Genomic DNA, 15,763 nt, shown 5'->3' on the forward strand with positions numbered 1-15,763 from the left:
GGTTACTACGTTTTTAATAGTTTCATCATATTAGGTACTAGATTCAGTCACAACGACTTGAAATTCTACTGTTACCAGTTTGAATATTTACAAGTGAAAGTGAACTCATTTGTAATTCACTTTCATTTCTAAGTAGATAGAACATTTTATAATTGCTCTCAGATTTTAAAATGTTATCACTTAAAATAAATTTTATTCAGGAACTTTTTAGGTTTAATTTTAAAAGAAATATTTTGAGAAATAATTTATTATAAAATTCGTAAAATAAAACATGTTTTAATGCTTATAATTTATTGGTTTCAATATCTTTTAACATACAATATAAATATGAATATTTTATTATGATAAACTTAAACTATGTGTTACAGACAATGTCCTTAACTTCTTATCTTAGTTCTATTAAGTAAAAACATTGAAAGCTCTCAACATGGAATATCAATAGCTTGTTTACTAGGTAAATATAATTTTGATATAAATATTGTCAGATCTAACACATCAATATATATTTTGGCAAGAATTATTCTACGATCAAATCAGTTTTGTTATCTTTAGTGACAAGAGCAACCAGACTGCCGCTTGGAGGACGATCCTCTCCCTTAATCCAATTGTCAAAGAGCTGAGCGACATATGATAGTGGGGTCCACGAGCTAAAATCTGCTTTTGGCATCCATTTCCTGTTCATTTCAGTGTCCAATGACACAGGTAGAATAGCTACAGCTAGAGAATTTTCTGGCAGACCAGAATCCTTTGCACCCAAAGATTTTGTTAGTTGATGTACAGCAGCCTTAGCAACTCCATAGCCAATCATACCAGGAGTTCCTTCTAATGCAGCCTTTGCACCTGTTAATGCCAGAACTCCACCTGGTGTCAGATACTTAGATGCTAATGAAGCAGATATAACGGAACTCCAAACAGACTGCCTCATCATAAGATCCGTCTGCTTCACCAAATCCTTGGCCGCGTTGCCCCCGGCCCAGCCGCCGGCAACACAAATAACTGCATTCACTTTCTGACCTTGCAGTGCTGTATCCAATTCTTTAACAACGTGGTCTTCTTGTTGAGCCCACGGTAAGTCAGCAGGTACAGTAATATTTAAATCTGCCTTATCATTAGGTTGGAGATCGACGCTCGCTACCCAAAAGTTGGCGCTTTTAAAATGATTTACACACGCCGAACCTAAAGCCCCACGACCACCATATACAACAATTCGTCCACTTGCCATTTTAACGTCTTATTCGAATCACGGAACGAATTCAACTGACGAGAAAAGGCGCCGTTTCAATAACCTCGACAATCACTTTATAAAAAGTTGTGGGCCCTATAGCGACAATACCACGAAGGTAAATTTTGTTTTAAGTGACAATGTAATTCCCCGTGGGAAAATTGAAATACAAATATATCTATAGTTTTAGAATATTTTTCCTCAACTTCTTCTAAGTCAATATGAATTATTGATTCAACATAAACGACTTATTATTCCGTGAAAGCCTCAAAACTGACATTGATTTGTCAATATGACATTGACATAATTAATATTTCGATTTCAAGTTACATTTCATTCCTTACAATAGATATAAAAAATTTAATACGCCTGTTTTTACTTATATGTTTTTATTAATTATAAATGTTTATATACAATTTATTTGAACCTATCACAATTAATATGGTATATCTGAGTCTAAACGTAACAAAATTAATTTCGAAGACAAATAATAACAATTTTATCTAATACAATACAATATAACCAGAACTGTTGTAATTACAGAACTACTATTATTATTTTGTAAACGAGTTTACATTAAGTCAATTTTTTCTTAAGAAAATGATTTAAAGTCATAATGCTGACACTATTGTAATGCTTTATCGTCTCTGTTATATGGCGAAAAAAAACAAACTCCATCTAAGTTGAAGTTGCTGGGTAATTTTAATTTCTTATGGCCTCTTGTATTCGTCGCTTATGGCCTCTAATTTCAGAGACTTTGAATGTATTTTTGCTTTAGGTCCAAGGGGCTTAGAAAAAGGACAGTGGTATTCTTACAGGAGACGGAAGACAAAAATGTCATGCTGACAGATAAAGTTATAAATTATAACTAATATTTGTCACATTGATGTAGAGTTTAAATTTAAAAAAAAAAACGTGAAGAGGTGAAACAGGGATGAAAAAAAGATATCCATTATCAGTCTTTGTCAATTATAACTGTTTGATATTGAAACTTCTTGTAAACTAAAGTATAAAATTATGTAAATAACAATGTTTGAATTTAAAATATCTGTCAATTTTGATTCTTTCAAGTGTCAAAGACCTAAATATATACTCTGTTCACCTATTTTTTTATGATCGATGATGATATGAATATAACGAATCCTGTTTTTATGTAAGTGTAAATAAACATGCGTTTAAATACTTAAATGAGACTACAACATTATATTTCGAAAATGTTTATTGGATATTATTTTATAATGTTTACCTACATATTTATTTGTGTAATACATACTTTCTTTATTTACAGTTTCCGAACGTATGTCATTTATTTTGTTAAATAGGTTTTGTACATAATTTTGAGATCTTTTAACAAGTAATAACTGCAGAAGTCCTCTTATTTATTATTAGCTAACACGTTTTATTTATAAGTATGTAAAATATATTTATTTGAGCTCTTGGAGTATTATCGTAAGTTATTCTACTTTTGATACCAATACAAAAAAAAAAAACATTTTAACAATAAATAATATTTAAGATGATCTTTAAAATAATAAAAGCTACTAATCTGTTGTGCACGGTGCGCAAAAAAAGACATCACAATTTAAAAAAATTAAAAGTGTGCCAAAATAAAAGAAAAAGATGGAAATATAATATTGCATAGAAAAATTAATATGCTATCGTCACATTTTCAAATAATAAGGAATAAAATATAGAAATAATAACATTCAGTATTGTACTTAAGCCTTTGAATAATAAAGACAGGTTATTTAATACTTCACAAGTGCGGTGATGAGGCTGGTGATTAATATCAAAAATGAAACCGAGGACTGTGCACGCTACTGCCGAAAATACCTAAGAAAAAAAAAGATAAATATAATAAAAAATATAAACATTTTAATACAAGCAGAACCTGAAATATCTATTATTGTTTAAGACAAGTTTGCTTCGACACAGTTCATACGAAGCGTTTACCGATTCTCATAGGATAACCGACATTAACGAATATTTATGAATAAATAACTGGTAACGCTCCGTTTGTAGCTTGACGATGCAAACTTGGGATGAGCATACTTTTCTATGTACGTATTAATTATAGATAGTGTCATTATAAATATTAAAATTACTTGCTTAAAGATACCTTCACGATTTATTTATTAATGAAAATTCATAATATTATAAAAACTACTGTGACTTTTATTATAAAAATGGTCTTGTTCGGAGAGCGCCGGATCCAAACCAAACGTCATTTTTAAGACATCACAGAATACAACACCTGTCATCAATGCCACAGATACATGATATAGAAAATCAGCGATTTTCTTCTGTTTTATGCTATGCTCTCCATCCAGAGATGAAATTATTATGGCTAGGATTCCCGCGCTCGCCTGTATTAACAAAACAATAACTTACTATGTAAAACCTAAAAAATGTTTGTTTTTCTATTAACTATAAGTAACATTAAGTTTTCTTATATATTCGTCATTTATATTCTTCAATCGTTCCAGTATCAGCGGGTTATTAGAATATTCTATACCAAAAGCCGATATAACGATATTTATAACCGATATGACAAATATGAATATGACAATGACATCGTTTAGAATTATAGCTGATGGCTGATCTGAGGCTTCGTTCAAATCCAAACCGCCGATTACAACGAACAGTAAACCAACGAGAAGCTAAAACAATACATTTTAAACTATTTAACAAACCAGAATATACTAAAAACCAAATATATTTGGGCCTGCTAACTCTATATAATCGTTTCGAAAGGTGTCACTTATCACTTAGTTATTAAAAATATTGAAGTTCCTGATATCTAGCGAGCGAAGAATCGAAGGCGGAAACGAGAACATTAAGAACGGTAACAATAAAGGCTGTTCCCGTTGTAGCGTAATTTATGTTTAGGGCGGAGGTCCTATGTTGTGGTTTATGGAATAAGCAGTCACGTAACAGGTTGAGAGACAGCAGCACTAACCCCATCGCCACCTAGAAACGTTTAATTCCACCCAAAACAGAATTACGAGTATACTATTGTCACTATAGTAAATATATAGATGGCTTTATTAAGGTGTGTCTTGAGTGTGTTCAAATAAATTAAAAATTTTTGGAGATTTTTTATTAATTGACATTTTAATATTGCAATTTATGGTTTATTCAATTCGTAGACATTTTTAAACTTACAAAAGTAAAAAAAAAATCTAAACTTCCACTAATTTAATAATCACTCTACTGCCATTTTGTTTTATTACAGTGGCGACAATTATAAGTACTTTATCCGTACTATATTATGACACCACTTAGTTTTTTTTTTGAAGTTTTTAAAAACAAAGTAAATTCAAATATATTTCTTGTTTTTTTTTTTTAAATTCATGTAAAGTATTACAGTATCGCTGCATCTTCAACCTCAAATGTCTTGATCGTGTGAGGATATGGCCTCCAATTAATTATTATGAACATTAATTTCACCGGTACAAAACATTACTAAGACGAGTTCGTGTGATGAATTTTAAAACAATTCTATTGTTAGACAATTTCGCACGACCTGAAAAACGATTTCATGCAAACTCACCTGTAGTACAATGGAAATAGATATCAGAACCACGAGCAGCATATAAAACTCATGACGTGGCCCAACCTGCAGGACATATTTCAACTGCGAGGCGTTTGAAGTCAACAAAGCTATATCCAACATGCCCTGAGCGACGGTCTTTTTGGTTGCATAGCGATTTGCATCCAAACCTTTGACCTGAAATTTATATTAGAATTAATTATTTTATCATGTAACTTTCATGTTATGAATAATTTGTAAGGAAAAATAATAAGCTTAAAGCCACGTAAAGATTATTTATAATAATAATTATATAGTAGAAGTAAATAATATATTAACTTCCTCTAGTATTTCTGTTGGTGCATCTTGATTTTTCATTGTCTCTTCAACGCTCAATTCGTTAGAACCCACATCCACATCATTGATCCCACTGACTTCCTTATTTTCTAATGCCATTTTCCCAATACAAATATATTTGATAACTGATACTTGAGTTACTGATACCGAGTGTTAACACTAACTAAAATCGGATTTAGGAGTAACGGAAAACGTTAATCTCATTTCCGGTATACAAGGCCAATAAAAACAGAAAACACGGAATTAATCAACACGTATAATTATTTTCATTTGTTCATATCTTCAACAAGATACTTGGTTTGATTGCTGATAAACGAAATAATAAAAGAAAGGCACAAATAACTGTTACAGGCAATAAAATAAGGTTGACAAAAAAAAAAAGTTAAATAGTGAGGGACAGATAATGAAGAAAATATAACTTAAATATTAATTGATGGTAGAAATGATCTCCTTATTAAGAAAGTAATAAAAAATTTCAATTTAATAATAGATCCAAATTCTCTTAGAACCATTCATTCGTTACTTACCCCATTTCTCAATCCAGATGGAAATATCGAGGCCATTGGTGAATATTTATTAGAAAATCTTTACATACATTTCAAAATCTCATGTAAAATACAGTTCTGCGTTCGAAAAAAGACAGTGTGTTCAAACTGAGTAACATAAAATCAATGTCGTTACTAGACAACGACAAACATAACAACCGTAGCCATGACACAGTACATATTAAATTATACGTAACTTATTTCTAGCGTTTTGATTAATTAATTATTAATAAACATTTAAAATGTTTAACCTCTAAAAGAAGTAGACGGTGTGTTAAAAAATGTACCTATTTAATTTTTTTATTCAGAATATAATACAAATTAGAAAGATTTACTTTAAACATTTTTGTTCATTAGCTTTATTAATTTACACCATTATTTCAAAAGATATTGTAAATATTATAGACACAGATGTTTCAAGCAGATAATAAGAGAAATCTGCATATTTATATCCGCTGAGATGATAAGGAAATCCTTTCTACATCAGGATTAATACTTATAGTTCTTTACAAATAATTGTTCTACTTCTTGCACGAATATCCTAAAACAGGGAGGTGTACTTTAAGGATTCTCAGCCTTATAATATTATATATATATATATGTGTGTGTGTGTGTCTATGTATACATGTATAATAGCTCGAATAATTCATACGTTAAAAAAGATATTCATTAAAGAAATGAGAGTTTGGTGAGATTGGAACCTTGGCACTTAGTTTGATGGTTGATAAAATCATTGTGGATGCAACTGTTTAATTTTAAATAAAGTTCCTTCCTTCTACCGTTAGCGTTTCTAAACATTTTATATTAAGGTATTTAGTTAGTAAGATTATACAGGTTTATTGCATGGAATTAAATTAAGGCACATAACTTATTTAGCGGACGAATCTCGTAAAATCAAAGTATACAGAATCTGATCCTGAACAAGTGAAATTGCATGAACGGAGATGTCGTTTAAATGTTAACAAAAAAAAAATCTACATTACTTAAATGTATGATGAAATAAAAGAAAGCTTAGTAGTGTACAAGGTTATTTTATCTGGATTTATGGGACTTGTTACATAAATTAATAATAAAACTGCTCAATCTGACTTACGTTGAATGTTTTTGGAATAACCAATAACCAATGGCGTTGCCTTCCCACGATGAGCACAATCAAACATTGTAATTCGTACGTAAAATTTAAAGTCCGTTTCATAACTTAAAATTTCTTCTAAAATATAAATTTTCTGTTGATTATACAAACTTACATTTACATAAAGTTTAAAATCAAACAATATCAACAGAGAGCCATATAATTATTATTTAAATACATATCATTCTTTAAAAGCAAAATCAAAGAGATAGTAATGTTTATTCTACGTCAAACTGCTGTCTTTCATTATCAAAAAACTCTGTTACTTTACTTATGTTAAATTACAAAAAACAAATAACGTTGCATTATATATACTTACTTCCGCTATATATATATTTTGTCTTATGATCGAATGCAACACTAATAATGTGTTAGATATCCATTATATGTAAATACAGATTTAAAATGGCCTCACAACACTTTAAAGCGAACCACAGCTGTTAAGACCGTACTATATCTTTGTAATATTATCATAAAGAGTTAATATAAAAACCACGAAAAGTTTCTATTTAAAAATTCGATCAATCATATATTACACTTTTTTTACTCCTTAGTTTATTTAATATGCAACGTAAAATTGAAATGAGATGACTAATGGTTTTGGAAAAATCTAAATTTAAACCCAAATAACTATGCAAAAAAATACATTTTGATAAATTGGTAGGTAAATACTTTAGTAATAAACATATCCAGTCGGGAATAGGATTGATAAGTCATTTCTATTTCAGTCCGAAAAGTCCCTACATAAAGTCTACTAATAGAGCTCCGAAATATAGCATTGTGTTTTTAATAATTTATTTACTGATATTTTATTTTATTTAGCAGAATGCATGTTTCTTATATACTTAAAAGGAAATACACTAACAATACACATCAACTTATTCGACATTTAAATATCTTAAATAGTATCGTAAGCTTATTAATCTAAACAAAAAGAAAATGAATCTTTACGATGACAAAGGTCATTTTGGAGTTAAAAGCTACTCAATACGAAATAAAAATAGTTGTTGCTAAAGCCACATGAAATTTAGCAGATTTAATAAGTAATAGATATTTTAAAATATTAACATTTGTCATTTGCGTCTATAAAACTAAAGTTCAAACTTAATAGTTAACCAGTAGATACCAGTTTATTTTTAAAATAAATATTAATTGTTATGTATTTTTACTAATTTCATGTTACAAATAATAAATATATTAAATAAATATTTATATTATTGCATTTTATTATTATTCTATATAAATTTGATTAAATAACGTACAATACTTATGAATATAAAGTTCTTTTTAAACAAATGAAACTGTTGTTCTTCGTGTAAAATATGTATATATCAAATAGGTAATTTAATACATTTTGTGACCATCAACAGGATGATAAAGATGGTGATTTTTCTAATAATATTAAAAATATGTACAAAATATATTCAACACACAAATCACCAGACGATAATATTAGAAACTTCATTGCAAATACATTACAAACTTTAAAACTCGCGGCTTTATATATTACCATCGCAAAAGAACGTTTAAACAAATGAAAATTTATCTCCTATTTAAATATATACTTTATAAAACTTTAGATATACATTATCTTTACTTTTATAACAAATTTATACAATTAAAAAAATCATAAAATGAAACGTCTGAGTTCTTCCCGCCTGCACAGCGTCGGTCACTCGGTGATGTTGTGTTAAGTTGTCTGTCAAACAAAAACACTTTCGCGTTTCTACTTATAATTATTTCCTATAAATAAAATCAATGATGAATCGTACAAAAAGTTATCTCTATCCTTGTTTTATTTTATAACATTATATTTTTGATATCAATAAGTGATTTTGAATGTTTGAAAAAGGATTAAATTGTGTGCAGCAGAAAGTGGTTTCGATTTGTTTTCTTGTGAATCTTCCAAGAAGGGTTCGTAAATCAACCAGATGTTGCCTTCTATGCCAATTTTATTTACAAGAGACAGCCAAGATGCATTCGGAAACAAAATAGAACCGAGCACTAGTTTTTTTAACCAAAATAATAAAGAGAATCCTATCTTTCAATCAGAGGTAAATGAGTATGCGTGTTATTTTATGTAACTTTCTTTAGAAATTTAGTGACTATTATGCTATTTTTAGTTTGTTATCTTCGTTAGTTGTAGAATTTAATTCAATCAAGACTATTTTCATCAAAACAATGCCTATATTATGGTTCCTACAAGTCATTAGAGTAGTAGCAATGTCTGCCATTTTACTTGTTGATAATTTTTGTATTGTAATTATTTTATTTTTCAGGTTGTTTTATCTAAAAAAGATAAAAAAGAAGACAATACTAATAACAATGGAACACAAATAAAGCCTAATGATATTCAAAAGGAGGATACAATAAAGAAAAATGATGACAATCTCTTAGAGACTGGTAAACTTTCCATTTGTTAAAACATTCTCTTATAATAAATTATGAATTTTATTTAAATTGTGAATTAATATGTCTTTATAAATAAGGTTATAAATCCTAAAAATATATCATTTCCTTAATTATACAAGGATACATATTAACATTAACTAGACCTAATTAGGTCAATTTAAAAATAATTAACAATTGATGGCATAGATACCTTTAGTAAATATATTTATTCCTCATATCATCTGTGTAGTTCCAAATGAATCAAATGTCTATGTTTCCATTCTTAATGTTATTTACAGCCCTGATAAGATCATATTACACAAAAGTACAATCGAGGTTCGCCTCACACCCAGCACTGCCTTCTAACAAGTTTGTACAATTTAGAGATATTTTGAAGTCTTTTGATCCCACGTTGGAAACTCCTGTTGATTTATACAGAAAAATAGAGGAGCATTTTGGTAATGAACATTCAGATATTGTTGAGGAATTCCTTCTATTTCTGAAACCCGGTCAAACGGCTGAAGTTGGTAGATTTATGGATTATCTGATGCTGACAAAGATGACAGGATTCATACAGTTGTTACAAGTAAGTATAACGATTATTAAGTAAATTGGATTTCTGATTAAGTAAATTTAATATTTTACTATTGCCCAGTCTTCAAAAATATAAATTTAAGCTTTTAAATGTCGGATGATGTTTTATGTTCCTTCTTGTTATTTTAAATTTATAATGATTTTTCCCATATAAAGCTGTGCGGTTGTTTTAAATGTGTGATGCTTATCTAATTATGCCTTGTTTTCTGTTTGTGAACAATTTTGTCGTAATAAATGCAGTGTCTAGTCTGGATGTTACTTAATACTCTTTTAACTTTGTCATAATCACTAGTCATTTTATTTATACGCAATTGATGGATATTTGTAAGTTTTTGTTATTACATTATTCATTATTTTATTGTGCTATATATACACATTTTCTTTATATAAGATAGCTTTATGTATATAAGACATATTGATCTGAAGATAGTTTTAGTAAACATTTGAAAACATTAATAATGAAGCATTTATTGATTGAGAGATAATGTTATTACTGCGGAGGGAATTATGCAATCATAAGCCATAAAACTTAATAACTTCTATTGTCTGATTGAGCTGCGTTTAAAAATTTTAGAGGCGAAATTATACTTGTCCATTAATACATAGATCAGTGATATATATCGTCTGACTCTATCCTTATCTGTTTAAAAATTCACATATTTATATATCTATATATATGGATAAATTTTTCTAATTTTCCCAGAACTCTTTTGTGTCACTCAATATTGTGGTTATTACTTGAAATCTGTTTAGACAATACTTCGAATACACAATCATAGCTACATACTTCTGAATGCAAAATCTTAAATTTGGCTACAGTCAATTCGAATGTCTTCATTCAAATACATTCAATTAATCTCTATAGTGAGTGCTCTCAATTAGATTTCATGGAAAATTTTAATGAAATTAAATACTAGTACACATTTTGGCAAAACTGTGTTTCTTGAACATGACATTTAAAAGTCAAGGAATCGAGGAAGCATCAGCTAACATTGTAAACGGAATTATAAATTAAAAATTAAAAAAATATTAGCACAAAAGTAAATTAAGACTTTTTTGTTATTTTATTGTAAATTGAGTAATTTAGTACATTGATAAGTTAACTATGCCAATGTTTGTCTATTGCTCGACGGCTGCGATTCTTAAAAATAAACACGTACATAAGTAATCTATAAAAAAAAATTGGAATAAAATTTTTTTACATTTTTAATATGGGGCGTGATTTTATCACTTGTATAGGGAATAGATGTTAGCCGTCTCAAAGGACGGTATTAGTGTTGTAAAATATCTGGGCAAATATTTATCTATAACAATTGGACAGAAAGGCTTCGGGTTAATTAATTTTAATGACCAATAAAAAAAATGTGCTTTTATAACTTAAAACCTATAAATTTACTTACATTAAAATAAAAGCTATAACACTTGTTATCTATGGACAATTCTTAATGTTTTTAAACACATGTACTTAAAAGCTGTTTTTTACGTGACGATTTTTTTTCTTCATATTCAAGGCTGCGGATCAATTTTCTCGCCCGACTGTTTATTTGTATCCGAGCTGAAAAAAGTTTCAATATGTACTTTCAATAATATTACTTTTATGACTGTGATATTTTTGGCATTTTCATTGACGTCAATGAAAATGGAAAACATGGTCAAAAAGCCTTTAAATCCTTTTATATTTTGAAAAGACCGCTCTTTTAATATTAATGTTTTTGTTTGTAAAAGTAACTAAGTCTAATGTCAGATGCGTTTTGAACGACCTTAATTTTGAAAACTTTGATTAAACTGCAAAGAAGTAAAGATGCATGTTATTCCCAGACAACATTTAGCCGTAAACCGACCGTACTGAGGAAGATAATGCGCACAATGACATCTGGTATCAACAACGGCACCAGTGAGGAGATGAAGGCACGAGTCCTGCCACATTTAAGATCGAGTCCACATCTCACGCAAATGTTTAAGTCTCTGTTCCCTGATGAACGACCCCCTGATAGGTAATTTAGACCATAGTATTCATATGGTCGGTGCTTTTTAATGTTTGAAGGTGTTATATAAGGAGAAATGTGATAGGATTTGATTGATGAAATTTTTTTGCAGTTTATATGAAATGGGTTCGGATATTTTGGACGAAGGATTCCTCACTTGCGATAGAGGCTATGAAGTGTTTGAATTCGAAGACAAAGCTGGCAAAAGAAAGGAGACTAAAGGACTGGATTCTGAGGTAGGAGAAAACTAAATTTTATTTGTTTGTATATGTATGTTGTTTATCTCACTGATTTATATTTTTTAAAATACGCAAATTTCTTCGTTTGCAGTACTTACACGGAAGAGTATTTATACAGCACGGCAGGATGTTAAGAAATGCATCGGTAATCTATCCCTATAGTAAGGAGCCTTATAGAGTACACGCGAGGCGCTTGGCCCCTAATCATTGCATCTCACCACCCGAATCTGATTCCGAACGATCATCGCCGAAAAGGAGTAACAAGTCTGTGTGTAAATTGCCTCAGAAGAGATCAAGAAAGCAGCTCAAGTCACCGACAAAAACCGTTAAAGATGTCAACGATAATACAAAGAAAGAATGTGTCCCTAATTCATTTAGCAATAAAATTAAGGGAAAGTCCCATTGCAAGAGCAAAATTTGCAAAAAGGACGACATAGCTTTAAAAAAGAACGCCAGCACAAAGCGAGACGACGCCACCAAGGAGGATGCTCCGAAAAACGAAATAAGAAGCTGGACTCGAGAAGAGGATAAAACTATGCTAGAGGTTTTGAAAGGCGAGCCGGGATCGGAACTAGTGTTCGGCAGAATACGTGAACTGTTGCCGCACAGAACCACGGCCGAAATAAAAGATAGATTCTGTCATGTCATGCATCTTTTGCAGCAAATGGCGGGCGGTGAAGTGAATCAGTAGGAAGTTGGAATTTATTAGCAATAAGCAGAAAATATATTTATAATTTTATATGAATACAAAAAAAAATATTTTACAAACTGGCTTTTATTTTATCATTTGTTACAAAAATCAGTTTATTTGAAATTACAATCTTCGTTTATAAATAATTCCTTCAATTCTGGGGATTCATCAATCATGCGCCGTAACGAATAGGCTCTTTCTTTCACAAATGTACTTGGGTCTTTTTTAATACTCATGGATGTTAGGGAACCCGTTATCACTTCAAGTCTAGGCTCAGCGCTCTCGCCATATAACTTAGATCCTTTGATTAAATGTTTAAAAAGTTTTTGCACCTCTTCTTCGGAGAAACAAGTACATAATAGTTCAAACTGCTGGTCAGAGTACTGAGTGCTTGCGTTCTTCGTCTTCGATTCTATCTTTATTGGTTCTGGACTCGGTTTCCAGCCCCTGGCTTGTTTGACTAAGTGTCTGAGCTTTTCAATAGAACAGGTTTCATAATTGGGCAAATTTATTGCGTCGTAATTTGACATTTTCCGCATATAGGCTGGAAGGTGTTCTTGCAAATGTTTCTTAGCTTTTTTAGCACATTTACAATTCGGTAGAACGAAATCTAAATAGCTGTCCAGTTTAGGTTCACGTTGGTGATCTAATATCGTAGTTCTCGATTCAATGACATTACCTAAATCAACAGGTTTTTCAGGTTTAATTTCTTTTGATTCTTTAATTTTTGGAACAAATTCTTTTGAATCTGGGCTATCACAGTAACACGTTTTTACTTTGCAAACGCAGCAGCCAATGTCAATATTTTTTGGGTTTGGAATTTCTTCTTGCAATATCTGCATTAAAGAGCTTTCTAGTTTTAGTTGTAAAAGCTGTTCAGATGATGTCACTTTAATAGGTACGTCAAAAGTGTAATCGTGGTCATCAATAAAATCCTTGTCACTGCCATGGTCATCTAGCAATTGTTTCAAAGTGTCCGTAAAAGTTTCAAAATTGTTGCAAGCCGAGTAAATACATCTTTTATTGACTACTATTACGGGAAATTGTGAGGCGCTTGAAGTGCAATGTTTGGGACAAAGTTTTTCATCTATTTTTGGTTTGTATCCTTTGTCACAAAAGAGGAAGAATGGATGAGGCTTGGCAACTGGAGTCTTTGGTTGGTCTTCTTCGGATACAAATATACTTTCAGCACTAGGATTATCCAAAACCTCACTCAACTGCAATAACATTAACTTTTCCATATTTATGAAGAAATCTGCGTGATCCGGTAAAGTACTCAAACAATATTTAACAAAAACTTGAAATTTCTTTACAACGTGACATACTTTTTTTTGCCATATTTTTATAAACTCCTGCCTCTTTTTTTCTTTCTCTTTTGCAAGCCGTATTTCGAATTCTTGCATTTGAAGTTCCTCCTTTAATTCTTTTATTTTTTTCTTATGTTTGTGCGTGGTCATAGCGATTTCTTTTTCACACTCCTCACGTTCCTTCAGTGACACATATACTTGGCATGCTAAATTCTGGCACTCTAAGACAATCCTCAATTTTTCAATGGCAAGATGTTTTTCAACATTAATATCATGAAGCTTATCTCCCATCATTGTTCTTGAACACTCAACTTGGTTAATAAAGTCTTCTTTTAATTTTGCCTTCTTATTCATTAACTTTTCTGTGTATTCGTCGTATAACATAGTAGCTTGATGCTTAACGAGAGTCTCCAACTTAGAAGACATTTTATTAAAAGTTTCCTCTTGTCCGCATCTTATTTGTTTCGCTGATGCTTCCATTATCATTTGTTCAATTCTTGTAATGGATGTCATGTACAAAGTTGTGAACTCTTGGAAGGCATTCTGTATTTTTGTAGTGTTTTGTCTAGCGTGTTCTTTTGAAGCCTCCTCAAATTTCTGTCTGCAATTTTTCTCAATACTTATTTTCCAATTATTATCGTTCTCTAAAATAAATCTTACTTTTTCGTCTTCCATTTCCTTCTGATGATTTTCTAGTATCCTTTGCCCAAAATAGTCTATGCCATCAAAGCCTAATTGTGAAAGGAACTTTTTTTTTAACGGTTTCATAACAGCTCTGCCTTTCAGTAAATCATCTGGTGGCATATACCAATCGCTTCCACCGCCTTTCATAGGCGGTTCAAGGCCGGCGAGGATCTTTAGTTTAGGAGGCATTGATTTAAAGTAAACGTGTGCCAATGGCGCCGACATTCTCTCTTTCATCGTTGTTTGAGTTGGAACTTGATTTGTCTCTAAATAGTATTTTCTAAGAAAATAATTCTCGGATAGTTTTGGCATTTTGGACAAAAACTAGTAATAAAACTGATAATTAAAACCCATATAAATTAGTACATTAAATATAATGTAATGTGTCAATAGACATGTATTTTTCTTTTAATTGACGCAAACCAATATATTACCAATATTTAAGTAGGATTTACTCTTCGACGATCTGATTTACAATGGAGTGGTTATGCTCATATTTTAAGGTAAAGTAATATTGTTCAGCTATCATGAATTACTAGCTTTCACAAAACAAGTGAAAGGACGTTTTTTGGGCAGAACTTTCTAGCCGCCATTGCTGCATGGCTATCAACAGCGAATCTATAACTCATTTACCTAGCACGTAGTCAATCCAGTCTGACACACGGAGATTGACCCCACGTTTCTTTAAAGCGTACTTTACTTCGCTTGTTTTCAAAGGTTCGTACAATATCAGTCCAGGTACCACGGGAAATAATGGTGTTGCGTAACGCTAAATCATCCCTGGTCACGTCTGCATGATTGACCTGATTTATATGCGTATTGATGTAATATAGATGTGTGTTTTAAGTGCACTGATCGATAGTATTCCACTTTAAATCGCATATAGAAGAAAGGAGGTAAGAATGAAGGAAAGAAAAGGAAGTAAGGATTTTGGGTTGGTAAAGTCGCTTAAACGTTTTTAGAATTAATAAAATCTTAACATATCTCTTACCTGTTCTTAGGCACAAAGCCAATAGTCTGGTATGTTTTAATACTTTGGATAACCCTTTTTTCAATATGATCGCCAGTTACTGTTTTAGGCGTG

General features: G+C 30.8%; 4 protein-coding genes across 9 annotated transcripts; 1 reads left to right on the forward strand and 3 right to left on the reverse strand.

Annotated features, from left to right (window-relative positions):
• Positions 1-274: 274 nt before the first annotated feature.
• Positions 275-1,503, reverse strand: LOC116772083 (dihydropteridine reductase). Its single transcript, XM_032664119.2, has one exon. It carries the CDS (start codon positions 1,220-1,222, stop codon positions 518-520), a length of 705 nt encoding a protein of 234 aa, XP_032520010.1. The 5' UTR covers positions 1,223-1,503; the 3' UTR covers positions 275-517.
• A 920-nt stretch (positions 1,504-2,423) lies between these two features.
• On the reverse strand, positions 2,424-5,778 carry LOC116772015 (ninjurin-2). Of its 6 annotated transcripts, XM_061528351.1 has the most exons (5): positions 5,639-5,750; positions 5,094-5,274; positions 4,776-4,952; positions 3,477-3,588; positions 2,870-3,055 (listed from the first exon to the last, which is right to left on the reverse strand). In XM_061528351.1, the coding sequence occupies exons 2-5, from the start codon at positions 5,208-5,210 to the stop codon at positions 3,012-3,014; spliced, it is 450 nt and encodes a 149-aa protein (XP_061384335.1). In that variant the 5' UTR covers positions 5,211-5,274; positions 5,639-5,750; the 3' UTR covers positions 2,870-3,011. The 6 variants fall into 6 exon arrangements, with proteins under 6 accessions (XP_061384333.1, XP_061384335.1, XP_061384331.1 ...); XM_061528349.1 differs by lacking the exon at positions 3,477-3,588 and having other exon boundaries at positions 2,424-3,055; XM_061528347.1 differs by having other exon boundaries at positions 2,915-3,588.
• Positions 5,779-8,458: 2,680 nt separating this feature from the next.
• Positions 8,459-12,765, forward strand: LOC116772055 (uncharacterized). The gene is made up of 6 exons (XM_032664087.2): positions 8,459-8,842; positions 9,068-9,191; positions 9,479-9,765; positions 11,592-11,767; positions 11,871-11,994; positions 12,089-12,765. The coding sequence occupies exons 1-6, from the start codon at positions 8,720-8,722 to the stop codon at positions 12,686-12,688; spliced, it is 1,434 nt and encodes a 477-aa protein (XP_032519978.2). The 5' UTR covers positions 8,459-8,719; the 3' UTR covers positions 12,689-12,765.
• Positions 12,730-15,068, reverse strand: LOC116772056 (uncharacterized). Its single transcript, XM_032664088.2, has one exon. The coding sequence runs from the start codon at positions 14,989-14,991 to the stop codon at positions 12,802-12,804; it is 2,190 nt and encodes a 729-aa protein (XP_032519979.2). The 5' UTR covers positions 14,992-15,068; the 3' UTR covers positions 12,730-12,801.
• Between the last annotated feature and the right edge of the window lie 695 nt (positions 15,069-15,763).

The sequence above is a fragment of the Danaus plexippus genome (assembly GCF_018135715.1).
Source record: "Danaus plexippus chromosome 16 unlocalized genomic scaffold, MEX_DaPlex mxdp_31, whole genome shotgun sequence".
Taxonomy (NCBI): domain Eukaryota; kingdom Metazoa; phylum Arthropoda; class Insecta; order Lepidoptera; family Nymphalidae; genus Danaus; species Danaus plexippus.

What these genes read in the sequence shown, in the direction of transcription:
- LOC116772083 (XM_032664119.2), bottom strand. Translation starts at nt 1,222, where the DNA reads ATGGCAAGTGGACGAATTGTTGTATATGGTGGTCGTGGGGCTTTAGGT.
- LOC116772015 (XM_061528346.1), bottom strand. Translation starts at nt 5,210, where the DNA reads ATGGCATTAGAAAATAAGGAAGTCAGTGGGATCAATGATGTGGATGTG. An exon ending in CAACAGAAATACTAGAGGAA is followed by an intron (nt 4,953 to 5,093) that starts GTTAATATATTA and finishes TATAAATTTCAG; the next exon opens with GTCAAAGGTTTGGATGCAAA. An exon ending in CTATTTCCATTGTACTACAG is followed by an intron (nt 3,883 to 4,775) that starts GTGAGTTTGCAT and finishes GTATTGTTTTAG; the next exon opens with CTTCTCGTTGGTTTACTGTT.
- LOC116772055 (XM_032664087.2), top strand. Translation starts at nt 8,720, where the DNA reads ATGTTGCCTTCTATGCCAATTTTATTTACAAGAGACAGCCAAGATGCA. An exon ending in TGACAATCTCTTAGAGACTG is followed by an intron (nt 9,192 to 9,478) that starts GTAAACTTTCCA and finishes TGTTATTTACAG; the next exon opens with CCCTGATAAGATCATATTAC. An exon ending in CTAAAGGACTGGATTCTGAG is followed by an intron (nt 11,995 to 12,088) that starts GTAGGAGAAAAC and finishes CTTCGTTTGCAG; the next exon opens with TACTTACACGGAAGAGTATT.
- LOC116772056 (XM_032664088.2), bottom strand. Translation starts at nt 14,991, where the DNA reads ATGCCAAAACTATCCGAGAATTATTTTCTTAGAAAATACTATTTAGAG.